Source organism: Tamandua tetradactyla, chromosome 6, assembly GCF_023851605.1.
Source record: "Tamandua tetradactyla isolate mTamTet1 chromosome 6, mTamTet1.pri, whole genome shotgun sequence".
NCBI classification, from domain to species: Eukaryota; Metazoa; Chordata; class Mammalia; order Pilosa; family Myrmecophagidae; genus Tamandua; species Tamandua tetradactyla.
This window is the reverse complement of record NC_135332.1, coordinates 87,144,863-87,165,854: the sequence shown is the minus strand read 5'-3', so window position 1 is coordinate 87,165,854 and position 20,992 is coordinate 87,144,863. Positions and strand designations below refer to the sequence as shown.

The window sequence follows — 20,992 nt, the reverse complement described above, 5'->3', positions numbered from 1 at the left end:
TAGGATTTCTGTCCCATGTTGCCAGGAAGGTCCACACCCCTGGGAGTCATGTCCCATGTAGAGAGGGCGAGGGCAGTGAATTTGCTTGTCGTGTTGGCTGAGAGAGAAAGAGGCCACATTTGAGCAGTAAAAGAGGTTCTCTGGGGGTAACTCTTGGGCCTAAGTTTAAGTAGGCTTGACCTATCCTTTGTTGGGTTAAGTGTCATATGAATAAACCCCCAGATTGAGGGCTCCGCCTATTGCTTCGGTTGTCCCCACTGCTTGTGAGAATATCAAGAATTCTCCACTTGGGGAAGTTGAACTGTCCCCCTCTCTCGCCATTCCCCCAAGGGGGCTTTGCAAATAATACTTTTTTATTCACTGTTCAAATCACTCTGGGATTTATCGGGGCACCACTCTGGACAAAACTACAAAATCTCATGCCCTACTCAAGGCCCCATGTACTTACGGTGTTCAATTATGCTGTACACATAAATTATATTAGGAAATGCACTAGTCAAAATATAAATTTTGTACCAAATAAGCATTTTTTTGCTTTAGTCCCACACCTAAGTTAAAGTTTTAAAATACATTACCATCTATTTTCAACACCCTGCAGTACTGACATCCCTTTGTTCTTTCTCATGCAAAAAATATTTTTTAATTTGTACATTTAGTCACTATCATTATACACTAGGCGTTACTAGATTATACCATCTCAGTATTATCACCTATCCTTCCTTCTGATTTCCTTTGTGCCCCCAGGCCCTCTTCCTCTATAATTCTCACATTCAGCTTCATTCAGTGTTCTAACATTATTGTGCTACAATCAGGTAGTATTGTGCTATCCATTCCGAATTTTTACAATCAGTCCCATTGCACAATCTGCATCCCTTCAGCTCCAATTACCCAATGTCTACCCTATTTCTATCTCCTAATGACCTCTGTTCTTAACTGAAATTCTCCAAGTTCATTCATTAATGTTAGTTCATATCAATGCACCAAAGAACTTCATCAAGAAAGTAAAAAGACAGCCTACACAACGGGAGATAATATTTGGAAACAATATATCAGATAAAGGTGTAGTATTCAGAATATATAAGGAGACTGTTCAACTCAACAACAAAAAGACAGACAACCCAATTACAAAATGGGAAAAAGACTTGAACAGACACTTCTCAGAAGAGGAAATACGAATGGCCAAAAGGCACATAAAAAAGATATTCAACTTCCCTAGCTATTAGGGAAATGCAAATCAAAACCACAATGAGGACTTCCGGAGAAGATGGCGGCTTAGTAAAACGCACGGGTCTTAGTTCCTCCTCCAGAACAGCAACTAAAGAAACAGAAACAATACGAAACAGCTCCCGGAGCCACGACAAAGACCAAGAAGACAGTGTACCCCATTCTGGAACGGCTGAACAAGCAGGGAGAATCCGCTGCAGTGAGATACCCGAGGGGCGCGCTCTTTCCCAGGCCGGGGCGGCTGGCGACCGGGGTCCCTTCCACACACGTGGCTTCCTGGTCCGACTGGGAACGTTGGATAGCGGGGCCCTCCCGCCACGCTTGGCGTCTCGGGCCAGCTGGGCAATTTGGACCGGTACTCCCCCAAGCCACGGTGGCCGGCGACCCTCCCTCCATGCGCGGTTTCCTGGGCCGACTGCGAGATTCGGATTGGCAAGTTAAAGGAGCCACAGCATCTTTTACTGGTGGGACCCGCAGACAGAAGAGCGCCACGAGCGCCACCTACTGGGCAGGAAAAGAAAAACAGAGCCCAGAGATTTCACAGAAAAACCTTTCAACCAGCCGGGTCCCACACCCAGGGAAATCTGATCAAATGCCCAGACACCAGCAGAAAATAATGGATGACGCTCGGAAAATTGAAGATATGGCCCAGTCAAAGGAACAAACCAATAGTTCAAATGAGATACAGGAGCTGAGACAACTAATGCTGAATATACGAACAGAAATGGAAAACCTCTTCAAAAACCAAATCAATAAATTGAGGGAGGACATGAAGAAGACATGGGCTGAACAAAAAGAAGAAATAGAAAATCTGAAAAAACAAATCACAGAACTTATGGGAGTGAAGGACAAAGTAGAAAAGATGGAAAAAACAATGGATACCTACAATGGTAGATTTAAATAGACAGAAGCTACAATTAGTGAACTGGAGGATGGAACATCTAAATCCCAAAAAGAAACAGAAACTATAGGGAAAAGAATGGAAAAACTTGAGCAGGGGATCAGGGAACTGAATGACAATATGAAGCGCACAAATATACGTGTTGTGGGTGTCCCAGAAGGAGAAGAGAAGGGAAAAGGAGGAGAAAAACTAATGGAAGAAATTATCACTGAAAATTTCCCAACTCTTATGAAAGACCTAAATTTACAGATCCAAGAAGTGCAGCGCACCCCAAAGAGAATAGACCCAAATAGGCGTTCTCCAAGACACTTACTAGTTAGAATGTCAGAGGTCAAAGAGAAAGAGAGGATCTTGAAAGCAGCAAGAGAAAAACAATCTGTCACATACAAGGGAAACCCAATAAGACTATGTGTAGATTTCTCAGCAGAAACCATGGAAGCTAGAAGACAGTGGGATGATATATTTAAAATACTAAAAGAGAAAAACTGCCAACCAAGACTCCTATATCCAGCAAAATTGTCCTTCAAAAATGGAGGAGAAATTAAAACATTTATAGACAAAAAGTCACTGAGAGAATTTGTGACCAAGAGACCAGCTCTGCAAGAAATACTAAAGGGAGCACTAGAGTCAGATACGAAAAGACAGAAGAGAGAGGTATGGAGTAAAGTGTAGAAAGAAGGAAAATCAGATATGATATATATAATACAAAAGCCAAAATGGTAGAGGAAAAGATTATCCAAACAGTAATAACACTAAAAGTTAATGGACTGAATTCCCCAATCAAAAGACATAGACTGGCAGAATGGATTACGACCCAGCAATACCACTGCTAGGTATCTACTCAAAGGACTTAAGGGCAAAGACACAGATGGACATTTGCACACCAGTGTTTATAGCAGCATTGTTTACAGTTGCAAAGAGATGGAGACGGCCAAAGTGTCCGTTGACGGACAAGTGGCTAAGCGAACTGTGGTGTGTACCTACGATGGAATATTATGCAGCTTTAAGTCAGACTAAACTTATGAAGCATGTAATAACATGGATGGACCTAGAGAACATTATGCTGAGTGAGTCTAGCCAAAAACTAAAGGACAAATACTATATGGTCCCACTGATGTGAACCAACATTCGAGAATCAACTTGGAATATATCATTGGTAACAGAGACCAGCAGGAGTTAGAAACAGGGTAAGATAATGGGTAATTGGAGCTGAAGGGATACAGACTGTGCAACAGGACTAGATACAAAAACTCAAAAATGGACAGCACAATAATACCTAATTGTAATGTAACTATGTTAAAACACTGAATGAAGCCGCACCTGAACTATAGTTTTTTTGTTTGTTTGTTTGTATCTTTTGTTTTTGTTTTTTTCTTTTTCTTTTTTTATATATATATTTTTTTATTATTATTATTATTTTAATTTTCTTCTCTATATTGACATTCTATATCTTTTTCTGCTGTTTTGCTAGTTCTTTTCCTAAATCGATGCAAATGCACTAGGAAATGATGATCATGCATCTATGTGATGATACTAAGAATTACTGAGTGCATATGTAGAATGGAATGATTTCTAAAAAAAGAAAAAAAAAAACCACAATGATATATCACCTCACACCCACCAGAATGGCCATTATCAATAAAACAGAAAACAATAGGTGCTGGAGAGGATGTGGAGAAAGAGGCACACTTATCCACTGTTGGTGGGAATGTCAAATGGTACAACTGCTGTGGAAGGTAATCTGACGGTTCATCAGGGAGCTGAGCATAGAATTGCCATATGATCCAGCAACACCATTGCTAGGTATCTACTCAGAGGACATGAGGGCAAAGACACAAATGGACATTTGCACACCAATGTTTATAGTAGAATTATTTACAATTGCCAAGAGATGGAAACAGCCCAAACGTCCATCAACAGATGAGTGGCTAAACAAGCTGTGGTATATACATACAATGGAATATTATGCAGCTGTAAGACAGAAAAAAGTTATTAAGTATGTAACAACATGGATGGACCTTAAGGACATTATGCTGAGTGAGATTAGCTGGAAACAAAAGGACAAATGCTGTATGGTCCCACTGGAGGTTATTCTTATGCACTGTATAGATATCCCTTTTTAGTTTGTGGTACATTAGAGTGGCTAGAGGGAAGTACCTGAAAACACTGAGATGTGTTCTAGTAGCTCTGATTCCTGAAGACAATTGTACAACTATATACCTTTTACAATGTGACCGTGTGATTGTGAAAACTTTGTGTCTTATGCTCTTTTTATCCAGAGTATAGACATATAAGTAAAAAGATAAGGAAAAATAAGTAAAGAAATAATAGGGGGGTTAAGTAACAAAAAAAATTGCGTACATTGATATACTAGTAGTCAATCAGAGAGAGTGGTAAGGGGTATGGGATGTATGAGCTTTTTCGTTTTTCTTTTTATTTCTTTTTCTGGAGTGACGCAAATGTTCTAAAAATGATCATGGTGATGAATACAAACTATGCAATGATAAAATATCAATATGTATATATAGTTAACCACAACTAAAAAGAAAAACCTTCTAAGCAAAATTAAAAGACAAATGACTTTAAGAAAAAGACTTGCAGTACATGTCTATGACAGTCAGGGCTAATATTCATAATATACAAAGAGCTATCACAAAGCAAGAAAAAAAAGCATCCTAACTGAAATGTTAGACAAATGTGGGCAAAGGACAAAACAGACAACTGAGAAAAGAAATGCAAATGGCTAACTAGTGACAAATGTTCAACACTACTACAGTGATAATCATATGCAAATTAAAAACCAAGGAAAATAATTTTTACTCATATTGGCAAATATTTTAATAGTATAGTACCCAGTGTTTGTCTGTAGGAGGATAAATTGTCAACAATCTTTTCTGAAAACAATACAGATATGTAAATAAAAACTCTTTGGCTTGTCTACCCTTAAAAAAAAACAGTCCACAAAGATTCCTCTATAGGGACATTTATCACAGCACTGTTTACAATAGTAGGAAGAAAAATCTAAACTACAAAATATTCAGTAACAGAGAATCAGTTAAATAAATAATTCTACATCTTTTAATTTCTTGTTGGTGAATGTAACTCTATCACAAATATAAATTTGCATTGCAAGCAGTTAAATTTCTAGAACTCTAAGCTAAAGAATATTCATATAAGAATGCACGAATCTATGTACAAGAACATCCTGCAAAAGAGTTTTTCTAATAGTGGAAAAAGTGAGAAAACTATATATCCATCAACAAGAGAATAAGTAACAAATCACAGCAAACTGTGAGGTCCATAAGAGTGGGCACTGCGTCTTGCTCTGGGTCCTGTACCCTCCCAGCCTAGTTTAGGGTGGTCTCTCACAGAAGGTGCTGAACTAGTACATGACTACATCCACATTTCAGAAGATCATTCCATGCTACTTGAAAGAACAAAGCAGGTCTGAAGGACAGGAGGTACCATCATTTATTACTAAGGGAATAAAGCAAGCAGCAAAATAACATATATAGTATGAACCTATTTTTGTAAATAAAATTTTATACGTACATATCCTAACTCATAGACAAAGGTTGTGAAAGACAGACACCAAATTGCTAGTAGCTGTCACTCCTAGAAAATTAGCATAGGGTAGGTAGGGGACTTTCAGTTTTTACTTAATACACTCTTCTGTGCTGATTGCACTCCTTTTTTCAGTATTTCAGTAAATACATTTGTAATTTTTAAAAATTTCAAGTCCAAAGTAAAAAGAAGAGTGTATCCACGAAACACAATGCTAGACAGGGTCATTAAAAACCATGCCATGAAAAATTTAATAGTATAGAAAAACATACCAGTATGACAAATACACAGTATGAAAAATACAGGTCATGACTCAGTAAATAACTACATGTTCAGCATTTTTTATGATATACATAATATACACTGACAAAAATACAGGGAAAATAACATAAAAATGTTAGCTATGATTATCTCTGAATATTGGGTCTATATCCTTTTTTTAACCTTTTCCAAATTTATTCAGTTAAATGAGCATTATTTTGAATCAGAAAAAATCAGGTATATGGTACTATGCAGACATTAAGCTATAATACACTCATAACTTAAAGGGACAAATAATTAAGAGATACCACAGCATTATACAAAACTACATAATTATGTAAAAAAAAAAAAAATTACAGGGCGGCCCACGGTGTCTCAGCAGGTAAGAATGCTTGCCTGCCATGCCCGAGGACCTGGGTTCGATTCACGGTGCCTGCCCATGTGGAAAAAAAAAAAAATTACAAAGCAATAAGTCACCTTGCTGTAATACGAAATGGCCTCTTTATATTTCTCAATGATGTCTTCGGGGCTAAGACAGTTCTTCGCCCGTCCAATTTCAGCACTGGTGTCAGGATTTATGCCGTTGGTGGTCAGGGCACCTGCAAACCAAGAGGAAGCAAAGAAATCATCTTTCTTTTTTCCTGTCTTGCTTACTTTCTCATTTATAAGAGGGGCACAAATAAGATAAAACTTACATATACCCTACTAAATTTTAAATAATGAAACATTCTTAAACTCTTCATCACTTATATTCTCCCTATAACAGTCTTAAAATCAAATCGTTGCATTAAATGTTAAGTCGGAATAAGTTTTCCTCACTGTTCAAATGTTTTATTAAAGAACAAGAAATGTACTGTGTAAAAATGACACGTTTACAACATCTACTGAATTATCTTGCAACAACAGCAAGTCAGCATGCGTTACCTTAGGATTTTGAGCTATAAATGCCAGCCAACGGCCACCTTGATCCTCAAAGGAGGTAAGACATACAAAAGCATTACCTGCGCCATGCAGTACTAAACAAATATAATCTAGACTTATGAGCATTCTTTCTGTGGTTGTCACTTTCCATTTCTGACCAGTCCCTGTCAATAAGCAGAAACACCTAATTCCCCCATCAACAAACTCACAGGGAGAAGAGTTTTGGAAATGTTTCCATTGAAAGGATGTAATTAATTACATAGAGAACTCTGACATTAAAAAAAGAGAGATTCTTTGATTTCACAGGACTCAAAAAAATACTCTCTGATGTCTCAGTAGCAGGAAAGGCTGGCTTCTTCTCCAAAGCCTCTTGTTTATCTTAGTCAGCATCCCCCACAAAGCTGCGTCCCTTGGGTCTGACCGAGCTGGGAGCCAGGCTCACTGCCATCTTCAGTGAATGCCCAGAACCGGGAAGTATACCTCATACTAGCCTCAATACCTGGGGAAGCTTACTTCTCATCCCTGTTTTCTAAACCTGATCCAATCTCCTCACCTCCTTATTTTTCATTCCATAATTCTCTCTCTAAGTCACCTCAACTGCATTTTGGAACAAGACAGAAGGACAAATAGACAGATAAGTGGATAGATGGATGGGTGAAAGATGGACAAATGGACAGAGAGACTCCAAGAAAAAGGAACAAAAAATTTCATATGCAAAATCCTTTTCTAGTAAAGGGAGAAAAATTATAACAGAAAACTGTGAAGAAGCTTAGGACTTTATATCCTTCTGATTTTGTAAAAATAACAAGAGATGAGAAGGTAGAACTATAAATAATAACAGAAAAGGGCACGCTTGACCTGAAGGTCAGCATAGCTAGACACAATAACAATTAAAGTAACCAAAGGGGAGGTCAGCCTCAATTAGAGTCTAAAACAAAGCCAATCTGACTGGGTCTAAGGCAAATCAAAATACAGGGTAAAAGATGATGTCTGTGTACTCCAGACCTTCACCTACTATATGGGAACAAAGGCAGAAAGGTTCATTATGTCTAGAACCTAAATTTTCCGAAACATATCATCTAAATCAACCTATCTGGATAGCTCATTTGAACGACCCAGACTCCTAGGGTCCAGAGCAGGAATGAGGCCTTGTAGTTCTGGTAGCTTGGTGTAATGCCAGGACACATCTCAGACTTGTTGGGCTGATAATTGGGAGGTATTGGTGAAGTCCCTTGAGGGTCCAAAGGAAAAGAAAAAAATATATGTGTGTGTGCATAACTATTATTAAAATTCCCCATATGGGAAGCCCCGGGTACCCTCTCAACTACTGGGGACTCCCAGGAAAATGAGCCAGACCCTTGATTCTGAGTCTTGCCCTTATGAAACATGTTTCTGTGGGAGAGAAGCTAGGACTACCCATTGCAAGGTCTGGGCATTCTTTCCAGGTGGCCTCTTTGTTGCCCAGATGTGGCCTCTCTCTCTCTATCTCTCTAGCCCCAACTCTGCAAGGAAAGTCACTGCCCTCCCCACTCCCCACCAGGATAAGAATGACATTTAAGGGTGAACGTCTCTCTGACGGCATGGGGCATGGCTCCCGGAAATGAGTCTGGTCCTGGCACCATGAGATCAACAACACCTTCCAGACTAAGAGGAGGAAAAGAGGCATTAAGTATGCCTAATAAGAGATTTTGTAGGTTTGTCCAGCATGATCCCCTGATAAATTCCAGAGTAATTTCAACAGTGAATAAAGAAGTATTTGTAAAGTCTTCTTGGGGGAATGGCAAGAAAGAGGGAAAATTCAATTTTCCCATCTGCAGAATTCCTGATATCCTCACAAGCAGTGGGGAGAAACAAATCAACAGGCCAAGCCCTCAATCTTGGGGCTTGTTCCTGTAAAACTTATCTTCACAATGGACAGGCTAAGCTTACTTAAAATTAGGCCTAAGAGTCACCCCCAGAGAACCTCTTTTATTGCTCAGATGTGGCATCTCTCTCTCAGCCAACACGGGGCAAGCAAACTCACTGCTCTCCCCCTACCTATGTGGGACGTGACTCCTAGGGGTGTAAACCTCCCTGGCATCTTGGGACAGAAATCCTAGAATGAGCTGGGGCTCAGTATCAAGGGATTGAGAAAGCGTTCTCGACCAAAAGGGGGAAAAGAGAAAGGAGACGAAATAAAGTGTCAGTGGCTGGGAGATTTCAAACAGAGTAAAGAGGTTATCCTGGAAGTTATTCTTACACATTATATAGATATACCTTTATATAGATATATAATATACCTTTTTAGTTTAAGGTATATTAGAGAGGCTAGAGGGAAGTACCCGAAACTGTAGAGCTATGTTCCAGTAGCCATGTTTCTTGAGGATGATTGTATAATGATAAAGTTTTTGCAATGGGACTGTGTGATTGTGAAAACCTTGTTCTGATGCTCCTTTTATCTACAGTAAGGACAGGATGAGTAAAAAATATGGATTAAAAATAAATAAATAATAGAGGGCACAAAGGTTAAAATAAATTGGAGAGGAAAATCTAGTGATCAAAGAGCAGGAGGGTTAAGGGGTATGGTATGTATGAATTTGTTCTTTTTTCTTTTTATTTCTTTTTTGAAATAATGCAAATGTTCTAAGAAATGATCATGGTGATGAATATACAACTATGTAATAATATTGTGAGCCACTGATTGCACACAAAGTATGGAATGTTCATATGTTAAGAATGTTCATGTTTATATGTTCATTGGTTTTATCAATAATAATTTAAATATATATATACATATATTGGGTAGATGGAAATACTAGTGATCACTGAGAAGGAGGGGTAAGGGGTATGGTATGTATGAGTTTTTTCTTTTTTCTTTTTATTTCTTTTTCTGGAGTGATGCAAATGTTCTAAGAAATGATCATGGTGATGAATATACAACTATGTGATGATACTATGAGCCACTGATTGTACACCAAGTACGGAAGGTTCATATGTTAAGAATGTTTGTGTTTGTATGCTGCTGTGTCAATAAAAACATTTTTTATAAAAAGTATGCTTAATAAGATGAGGCATCAGTGACCAACAGAGATCAGATGGAATCTAGAGGCTATCTTGTGCAAGCTTCCATTAGATAGTGCTGATTGCCATGCTTTGCTACACCCCAACCAACAATAATCCTGTTCATCTTGAGAAACCCCTAGGGGCCAAACTAAGACTCTATAATGGTTTCATGCACTAGGTTTACCTTCCTGGAACTTAAATCCCAGAGAATTCCAAGGTCAGTTGAATCCTGAAACCCAGATGGGCCAGCCTCTCCAAGAGTATCAATTAATTATACCCCCTATCCGTTAGCGCTGACACCCCTTCTCAACATGAAGAAATCAGAATAGGCATTGCTCAGGGATTGGGAGTGGGATCAGAGGAGAAGCAAGAGGTATAACAGAGAGAATAGGATTTAACAGACAAGTATGACTGCTGAATCACTATAAATGTTCCATCTAGCCTCCAGTGTTTGGGAGCAGCTAGAAGGCAAAATCTGAGATGGCCTCTTTGTCTGCCGGCCCACCGCGCGGCGCCCACGCCCCGCGGCAGCCGACCCGCCCGCCCTCCCCTCATCCCCCTCCTGCTCTGGCGGCTCTCCAACCACCACGGTACCCTCTTCCGACTTCACCAGCTCCTCCGCCACCAGCCTCGACAGTCTTGCCACCCTCACCTTTCCTCCTCCAGAACAGCTACTTGGGGAGTGGAGACAATACAGAGCAGCTCCCGGAGCCACGACGGATATCAAAGGGACGGCGTACCCCATCCTGAAACGGCTGACTGTCTGGGAGAACCAGCTCCGGTGAGATCACCGAGGGGCGCGGGTTTTCCCAGGAGGGAGGCCAAGCAGCCGGAGTCCCTTCCTTCCTCCTTCCAGGCCAGCTGGCAGAATTGGGCAGGCGGTCCCCTTGGGCCGCGGCGGCTGGTGCCCCCACCACGCGAGTCCCCCTGCACCAACTGAGAGAGTTGGGTCGAAAATCCCCAGACTGCGGAGAACGGTGACCAGGGGGTCCCTTTCAAACACGTGACTCCCTGGTCCGGCTGGGAACAGTGCACTCTCCCGGGCTGCACAGCTGGCGCTCTTATGCCACACTTGGCGCCCCGGGCCGACTAGGATATTCGGTCGGGCGCTCTCCCGTGCTGCGGCGGCCGGCGACCCTCCCCGTGTTCGGACCCCCGGGTGGGCTGGCACTCTTCCAAGACGCTTTGGCTGCCAAAACTCCCCTACGGCGAGAGTTTTCCAGAGTTAAAGGACCCACAGCAACTTTTACTGGTGGAGCCTGTAGACAAACGTGTGCCACGAGCGTCACCTACTGGCCAGGATAAGAAAAACAGAACCCAGAGATTTCACAGAAAAATTTTTCAACCTGTGGGGTCCAACACCCACGGAAACCTGACTAAATGCGCAGACGCCAGCTGAAGATAAAGGATCACGCTCAGAAAATTGAAAATATGGCCCAGTCAAAGGAACAAACCAATACCTCAAATGAGATACAGGAGCTGAGACAACTAATGCTGAATATACGAACAGAAATGGAAAACCTCTTCAAAAACGAAATCTATAAATTGAGGGAGGACATGAAGAAGACATGGGCTGATCAAAAAGAAGAAATAGAAAAACTGAAAACACAAATCACAGAGCTTATGGAAGTGAAGGATAAAGTAGAAAAGATGGAAAAAACAAGGGATACGAACAATGATAGATTTAAAGAGATAGAAGACAGAATTAGTGATTTGGAGGATGGAACATCTGAATTCCAAAAAGAAACAGAAACTATCCGGAAAAGAATGGAAAAATTCAAACAGGGTATCAGGGAACTCAAGGACAATATGAACCGCACAAATATACGTGTTGTGGGTGTCCCAGAAGGAGAAGAGAAGGGAAAAGGAGGAGAAAAACTAATGGAAGAAATTATCACTGAAAATTTCCCAACTCTTATGAAAGACCTAAAATTACAGATCCAAGAAGTACAGCGCACCCCAAAGAGATTAGACCCAAATAGGCATTCCCCAAGACACTTATTAGTTAGAATGTCAGAGGTCAAAGAGAAAGAGAAGATCTTGAAAGCAGCAAGAGAAAAACAATCCATCACATACAAGGGAAACCCAATAAGACTATGTGTAGATTTCCCAGCAGAAACCACGGAAGCTAGAAGACAGTGGGATGATATATTTAAGTTACTAAAAGAGAAAAACTGCCAACCAAGACACCCATATCCAGCAAAATTGTCCTTCAAAAATGAGGGAGAAATTAAAACATTCTCAGACAAAAAGTCACTAAGAGAATTTGTGACCAAGAGACCAGCTCTGCAAGAAATACTAAAGGAAGCACTAGAGTCAGAACCGAAAAGACAGAAGAGAGAGACATGGAGAAAAGTGTAGAAAGAAGGAAAGTCAGATATGATATATATAATACAAAAGGCAAAATGGTAGAGGAAAATATTATTCAAACAGTAATAACTCTAAATGTCAATGGACTGAATTCCCCCAATTAAAAGACATAGACTGGCAGAATGGATTAAAAAACAGGATCCTTCTATATGCTGTCTACAGGAAACACATCTTAGACCCAAAGATAAATATAGGTTGAAAGTGAAAGGTTGGGAAAAGATATTTCATGCAAATAACAACCAGAAAAGAGCAGGAGTGGCTATACTAATATCCAACAAGTTAGACTTCAAATGTAAAACAGTTAAAAGAGAAAAAGAAGGACACTATATACTATAAAAAGGAACAATTAAGCAAGAAGACATAACAATCATAAATATTTACGTACCGAACCAGAATGCCCCAAAATACGTGAGGAATACACTGCAAACACTGAAAAGGGAAATAGACACATATACCATAATAGTTGGAGACTTCAATTCACCACTCTCATCAATGGACAGAACATCTACACAGAGGATCAATAAAGAAATAGAGAATCTGAATATTACTATAAATGAGCTAGACTTAACAGACATTTATAGGACATTACATCCCACAACAGCAGGATACACCTTTTTTTCAAGTGCTCATGGATCATTCTCAAAGATAGACCATATGCTGGGTCACAAAGCAAGTCTTAACAAATTTAAAAAGATTGAAATCATACACAACACTTACTCGGATCATAAAGGAATGAAGTTGGAAATCAATAATAGGCAGACTGCCAGAAAATTCACAAATACATGGAGGCTCAACAACACTCTCTTAAACAACAAGTGGGTCAAAGAAGAAATTGCAAGAGAAATTAGTAAATACCTAGAGGTGAATGAAAATGAAAACACAACATATCAAAACTTATGGGACGCAGCACAGGCACTGCTAAGAGGGAAATTTATTGCCCTAAATGCCTTCATCAGAAAAGAAGAAAAGGCAAAAATGCAGGAATTAACTGTCCACTTGGAAGAACTGGAGAAAGAACAGCAAACTAATCCCAAAGCAAGCAAAAGGAAAAAAATAACAAAGATTAGAGCAGAAATAAATGAAATTGAAAACATGAAAACAATAGAGAAAATCAATAAGACCAGAAGTTGGTTCTATGAAAAAATCAATAAGATTGATGGGCCCTTAGCAAGATTGACAAAAAGAAGAAGAGAGACGATGCAAATAAATAAGATCAGACATGGAAGAGGTGACATAACTACTGACCTCACAGAAATAAAGGAGGTAATAACAGGATACTATGAACAACTTTACGCTAATAAATACAACAATTTAGATGAAATGGACGGGTTCCTGGAAAGACATGAACAACCAACTTTGACTCAAGAAGAAATAGATGACCTCAACAAACCAATCACAAGTAAAGAGATTGAATCAGTCATTCAAAAGCTCCCTAAAAAGAAAAGTCCAGGACCAGATGGCTTCATATGTGAATTCTATCAAACATTCCAGAAAGAATTAGTACCAACTCTCCTCAAACTCTTCAAAATAATCGAAGTGGAGGTAAAACTACCTAATTCATTCTATGAAGCCAACATCACCCTCATACCAAAACCAGGCAGAGATATTACAAAAAAAGAAAACTACAGACCAATCTCTCTAATGAATATAGATGCAAAAATCCTCAATAAAATTCTAGCAAATCGTATCCAACAACACATTAAAAGAATTATACATCATGACCAAGTAGGATTCATCCCAGGTATGCAAGGATGGTTCAACATAAGAAAATCAATTAATGTAATACACCACATCAACAAATCAAAGCAGAAAAATCACATGATCATCTCAATTGATGCAGAGAAGGCATTTGACAAGATTCAACATCCTTTCCTGTTGAAAACACTTCAAAAGATAGGAATACAAGGGAACTTCCTTAAAATGATAGAGGGAATATATGAAAAACCCACAGCTAATATCATCCTCAATGGGGAAAAATTGAAAACTTTCCCCCTAAATTCAGGAACAAGACAAGGATGCCCACTATCACCACTATTATTCAACATTGTGTTGGAGGTTCTAGCTAAAGCAATTAGACAAGAAAAAGAAATACAAGGCATCAAAACTGGAAAGGAAGAAGTAAAACTATCACTGTTTGCAGACAATATGATACTATACGTCGAAAACCCGGAAAAATCCACACCAAAACTACTAGAGCTAATAAATGAGTACAGCAAAGTAGCAGGCTACAAGATCAACATTCAAAAATCTGTAACTTTTCTATACACTAGTAATGAACAAGCTGAGGGGGAAATCAAGAAACGAATCCCATTTACAATCGCAACTAAAAGAATAAAATACCTAGGAATAAATTTAACTAAAGAGACAAAAAACCTATATAAAGAAAACTACAAAAAACTGCTAAAAGAAATCACAGAAGACCTAAATAGATGGAAGGGCATACCGTGTTCATGGATTGGAAGACTAAATATAATTAAGATGTCAATCCTACCTAAACTGATCTACAGATTCAATGCAATACCAATCAAAATCCCAACGACTTATTTTTCAGAATTAGAAAAACCAATAAGCAAATTTATCTGGAAGGGCAGGGTGCCCCGAATTGCTAAAAACATCTCGAGGAAAAAAAACGAAGCTGGAGGTCTAGCGATGCCCGACTTTAAGGCATATTATGAAGCCACAGTGGTCAAAACAGCATGGTATTGGCATAAAGATAGATATATCGACCAATGGAATCGAATAGAGTGCTCAGATATAGACCCTCTCATCTATGGACATTTGATCTTTGATAAGGCAGTCAAGCCAACTCACCTGGGACAGAACAGTCTCTTCAATAAATGGTGCCTAGAGAACTGGATATCCATATGTAAAAGAATGAAAGAAGACCCGCATCTCACACCTTATACAAAAGTTAACTCAAAATGGATCAAAGATCTAAACATTAGGTCTAAGACCATAAAAAGTTAGAGGAAAATGTAGGGAGATATCTTATGAATCTTACAACTGGAGATGGTTTTATGGACCTTAAACCTAAAGCAAGAGCACTGAAGAAGGAAATAAATAAATGGGAACTCCTCAAAATTAAACACTTTTGTGCATCAAAGAACTTCATCAAGAAAGTAGAAAGACAGCCTACACAATGGGAGATAATATTTGGAAAAGACATATCAGATAAAGGTCTAGTATCCAGAATATATAAAGAGATTGTTCAACTCAACAACAAAAAGACAGCCAACCCAATTACAAAATGGGAAAAAGACTTGAACAGACACCTCTCAGAAGAGGAAATACGGATGGCCAAGAGGCACATGAAGAGATGCTAATGTCCCTGGCCATTAGAGAAATGCAAATCAAAACCACAATGAGATATCATCTCACACCCACCAGAATGGCCATTATCAACAAAACAGAAAATGACAAGTGCTGGAGAGGATGCGGAGAAAGAGGCACACTTATCCACTGTTGGTGGGAATGTCAAAGGGTGCAACCACTGTGGAAGGCAGTTTGGCAGTTCCTCAAAAAGCTGAATATAGAATTGCCATATGACCCAGCAATACCATTGCTAGGTATCTACTCAAAGGACTTAAGGGTAAAGACACAAACGGACATTTGCACACCAATGTTTATAGCAGCGTTATTTACAATTTGCAAAGAGATGGAAACAGCCAAAATCTCCATCAACAGAAGAATTGCTAAATAAACTGTGGTATATACATACGATGGAATATTATGCAGCTTTAAGACAAGATAAACTTATGAAGCATGTAATAACATGGATGGACCTAGAGAATATTATGCTGAGTCCAGCCAAAAACTAAAGGACAAATACTGTATGGTCCCACTGATGTGAACGGACATTTGAGAATAAACTTGAAATATGTCATTGGTAACAGAGTCCAGCAGGAGTTAGAAACAGGGTAAGATAATGGATAATTGGAGCGGAAGGGATACAGACTGTGCAACAGGACTAGATACAAAAACTCAAAAATGGACAGCACAATAATACCTAATTGTAAAGTAATCATGTTAAAACACTGAATGAAGCTGCATCTGAGCTATAGGGTTTTTTTTTACTATTATTACTACTTTTATTTCTTTTCTCTATATTAATATTTTATATCTTTTTCTGTTGTGTTGCTAGTTCCTCTAAACCGATGCAAATGTAGTAAGAGACGATGATCATGCATCTATGTGATGATGTTAAGAATTGCTGAGTGCATATGTAGAACGGTATGATTTCTAAATGTTGTGTTAATTTCTTTTTTTTCTTTCTTTCCGTTAATAAAAAAATAAATAAATAAATAAAAATATAAAAAATAAATTTAAAAAATCTGAGATGGCAAAATAGTAGCCCATGACAACCTCTGGGATCTGTTCTGCTACTACTTATTGAAGTGTGTTTTGAAAAGTATCGCTTTTTATTTCTTTGCTTTGTATATATTGTTATATTTTACAACACAAAATGTTTTAAAAACACAGTTATCAAAAAAGAAAGAAAAGAAAAGGGCATGGTTGAAAAAAGAAGACTGAAAATATATATCTTTTAAAGAATAGATTCAAATCAGGAAGACCCAACAACACAATTCCTTGAGTACTTACAGAACTGAGAAATAATTCCATTTCCAAGCCTCAAGTTATACCTTTGATGCAATGAGAGTTTACATAGGAGGTTATAATGCAATAACACAAAAGCTACATTATTTCATACCTACAGGGAATCAGGACCCAAGCCTAGGACTTCCACACAAATTCTCATTTACAACCCAAAGCAACTCCATAAGGGAAAGACTCTTAGTGTACTCCATTTTTGCAAGTAAGGAAACAAGATCTGAGACAGGTTAATTACTCCTACTAGTTCTCAAGATAACAACAGAGCTGGCTACTCCTGAGTCAGAGTCAATCTTGGACCTGTGTTCTTAACCACTGTATTATCAGGCTTTGCATGTTTCTCAGAGGTACAATACATTTACTTCTAGAAGAAACAATATTTAATCAAGGCAGTCCTATTTTTCTCATAGCCATAACAAGTTATTCTTTATATACTGATTTTTACTCTTTTTTTCCCTTGGAGAAAGGAAAGGAAGAATAACTTGGTGTTGGAATGAGGTGTGTGCTTCATTCTTCATAAGATACCTCACCTAGTCCTAGCAGGACAAGACTGAAATGCTGGAGCATCCCACAGAGCAGGAGTAAATGCTGCCTCCATCCTTTGAAGCAAGGGCACCACTGGTAATGTGGGCTCATGTGATGATTAACTTTGGCCCAAAACTGAGACACAGGGGGGAATCCATAAGTGCCAACACAAAACAACATCATCTGTATGAAGGTCACAAGAACACAGCTCAAAAGAGGTATGTTTGAGACTGATTTCGTTTCCCTCAATAACAAAATAACAAGCTCTAAAAATAGTTGTATGCAATCAATTTGATCTTTCTTGACATCTGTAAAGTTTTGACAGTCCACATGTAACAAATGTCATGACCAGGTGATACCAGGAATCATTGAGACCCACACCTTTAGTCTACAAACAGGAAAATCAATGCCATAGGTAGGCTAAAACCTAGGCTAAAGGAAAGGAAAAAAAAAGGACATAATTATGAAGTAAAGGAAAAAAGGGTTGAAAAAGATCACATCACGAAGGTTCTCATGTATAAACTCATCAATCATTTAATCATTCATTCAAGACACAGTAACTGAATTCCTATTATGTTCTATAGAAGGCACAAAACTAGAAACTCAAGCAGACACAGAGGTAGTATTAAGCAGAAATAAGAAGCATATAGCAAAGACTAATAAGGCAGAAAAGAGAGAGGCATAACCACAAAGAGAAAAGAACAACAAAATCTCAGATAAGGCAAGTGCCAGTGTGGAAATAATTCTAGTAAGTGCTGACAGTCCAGCACTAGCCTAGATCCCTTATATATGCTATCTGTGGTAGTCAGGTTCAGGTGTCAACTCATCTAGGTGAAAGTGGCTAGTTCTGTTGCTGCGGACATGAGCCAATGGCATGTGAACCTCATCTGTTGCTCATTACATCTGCAGCCGACTAGGAGGCATGCCTGCTGCAATGAATGATGTTTGATTTAATTGGCTGGTGCTTAAATGAGAGAGCTCAACGTAGCACAGCCCAAGCAGCTCAGCATAGCTCATCTCCGCACTCACAGCTCAGCCCAGGACTTTGGAGATGCAGAAAGGAACCACCCCAGGGAAAGATGTTGGAACCCAGAGGCCTGGAGAGAAGGTGAGCAGAGATCACCCTGTGCCTTCCCACAGAAGAAAGAACCCCAATTGAAAGTTTGCTGCCTTTCCTCTGAAGAACTATATGTTAACTAAACAAATTAAAGCCAATCTGTCTCTGGTGTGTTGCACTCTGGCAGCTAGCAACTAGAACACTATCCTATTGCAAAAAGGAGGGCAAAGAGACCTGCAACGAGGGTACAACTAGAGCACCACAGCAGTATGTCTGTCATTAGAAAGGCACCATCAGGACATCACGAGAAAAGGAATGTCAGCGTCAAGCCACCCTTTGCGTTTAATGACAGCTGCCAGAACCTTATTAAAGAACCAAGTCTACTATAAGGTCTGATTTTTTTTCCAAGAAAGCAAAAATACTGGAATGACCCTGGAGATAAATCATAAAAAGAATTAAAGAAAAACTGACCATGGAAAGAACTACTGAAAGAGCTATGGCTTTTAAACAAGCTGAAAAAAGGCAGAAACATGACAAAAATCCTACAGAAACAAAATAAGGACACTAAAAACCAACTAGACCTAACAGATTACTTGGCCAACAACAGCAGAATATACATTCTTCTCCAGCACACGTAGAAAATTATTCAAATGGGCCACGTGGTAGGTCATAAAACAAGTCTTCATAAACGTAAACAAATTTCAATCATACAAAGTACGCTTTCTGACCATAACACATTGCATTACAAATCAACAGAAGGAAACTTGAAAATTTCACAAATATCTGGAAATTAAATAATACAAACCTAAATAACCAATGAATTAAAGGAGAAATCACAAAGAAAATTAGAAAATACTTTGAGCTGAATGAAAACCAAACGAGAACATACCAAAACTTATGAAATGTAGCAGAATTAGAACTTAGGGAAAAATGTATACTGAATTTTTTAAAAAAAGATCTCAAATCAAAAACCTAACCTTAAAAAAAAAATTAACCTTCTACCTGAAGAAATTAGATAAAGAGCAAACTAATTCAAAGCAAACAGAAGGAAGGAAATACTGAAAGTAAGAGGAGAAAGAAATTTAACCAAAAATAGAAAAACAACAGAGCATCTATGTAAACAGAAGTCAATTCTTTGAAAAGATCAACAAAATTGACAAATCTTTAGCAAGACTGGCCAAGAAGAAAAGAAAGAAGACTCAAATTCATAAAATCAGGACTGAAAGAGGTGATTATCACAGCCTTTACAGATACAAAAATGATTATAAGGGACTACTATGAACCACTGTAAAGCAATAAATTAGACAACCTAAATGAAATGAACAAATCCTAGAAAGAAACAAACTACCAAAACCAATACCAGAAAACACAGAACATCTGAATAGACCTGTAATAAGTAAAGAGCAATCATTAAAAATTTTCCCACAAAGAACAGGGAGCCCAGAATAAGAGTGAGGGCCTTCAATCCCATATAGCTTAATGAAATGCCTGGATACATCCTGGAATATATTAAGCAAATAATCAAAAAGTATTGGCAAAGTCCCTTGAGGATGGGAGAAAAAATATGTAACTATTAAACTTTACCATCAGGGAGTCCTGATACTGTGTTAAACGTTAGGGACACCCAAATCAATAGGCCAAGCCCTTGATCTTGAGGCTTACTCTTGTGAAGCTTATGTAGGTAGTAGAGAAGCTTAGCCTACCTATAGGCATGCCTAAGAGTTACTTCTGGAGGACCTCTTTTGTTGCTCAGATGTGGCCTCACTCTCTCTAAGCCCAACTCTGTAAGTGAAATCACTGCCCTCCCCACTATGTGGGACACGACATCCAGGGGTGAAAGTATCCCTATCAGTGTGGTAGATGACTCCCAGGAATGAGTCTGGCCCTGGCACCGTGGGATCAACAATTTGATCCTGACCGAAGGAGGAAAAGAAGTGTAATTAATAAAGCATCAGTGGCAGAGAGAGTTCAAATAGTGTCAAGAAGCTACTCTGGAGGTTGCTCTTATGCAAGGTTCAGTTAGACATTGCTACTTATCATAATTTGCCAAACCTCAACCAAAACCCATTCCAGCAAGTCCTAAAGAACACCTAGGGCAATATATAAGATTCTACATAGGTTCCATGCACTAGAGTAACTTTCCAGAAATCTTTAACCTCCAGATGGGTACCTGGACCAGAAAAGTCCTGAAATCTAGAGGGTCCAGTCTCTCCAGGACATCAGCTAATTCCAACTCCCTGCCCCATATTACTGACAGCCCCCTCCAACATGAAAAAGTTAGAATGGCCATAGCCCAAATACCCCTAAAGAGTGGGATAGAAAGATCAAAGGTGATGGTGGAGTTATACAGAGAAGGTAGGTTTAACAAACGAATACGATGGCTGAATCATTAAAGAAATATCATTTTATTTCTTTTAGTCTCTAGTATCTTAGAGCAGCTAGAAGTAAAAACCTAAACTTGTGGAATTGTAACCCATACCAAACTCTGACATATGTTCTACAACTAGTTGTTGTACTGG

The 20,992-nt window shown here is 38.8% G+C and overlaps 1 protein-coding gene across 7 annotated transcripts in view; it reads right to left on the bottom strand.

Moving 5' to 3' along the window:
• The window catches only part of TRAPPC9 (trafficking protein particle complex subunit 9), an 889,500-nt gene that overhangs the window by 814,913 nt on the left and 53,595 nt on the right, over positions 1 to 20,992 (bottom strand). For all 7 annotated transcript variants that reach the window (XM_077166715.1, XM_077166716.1, XM_077166713.1 and 4 more), the window contains one exon: positions 6,428 to 6,549. In XM_077166715.1, coding sequence (XP_077022830.1) covers positions 6,428 to 6,549 — 122 coding nt within the window. The remainder of the gene's footprint in view (positions 1 to 6,427; positions 6,550 to 20,992) is intronic.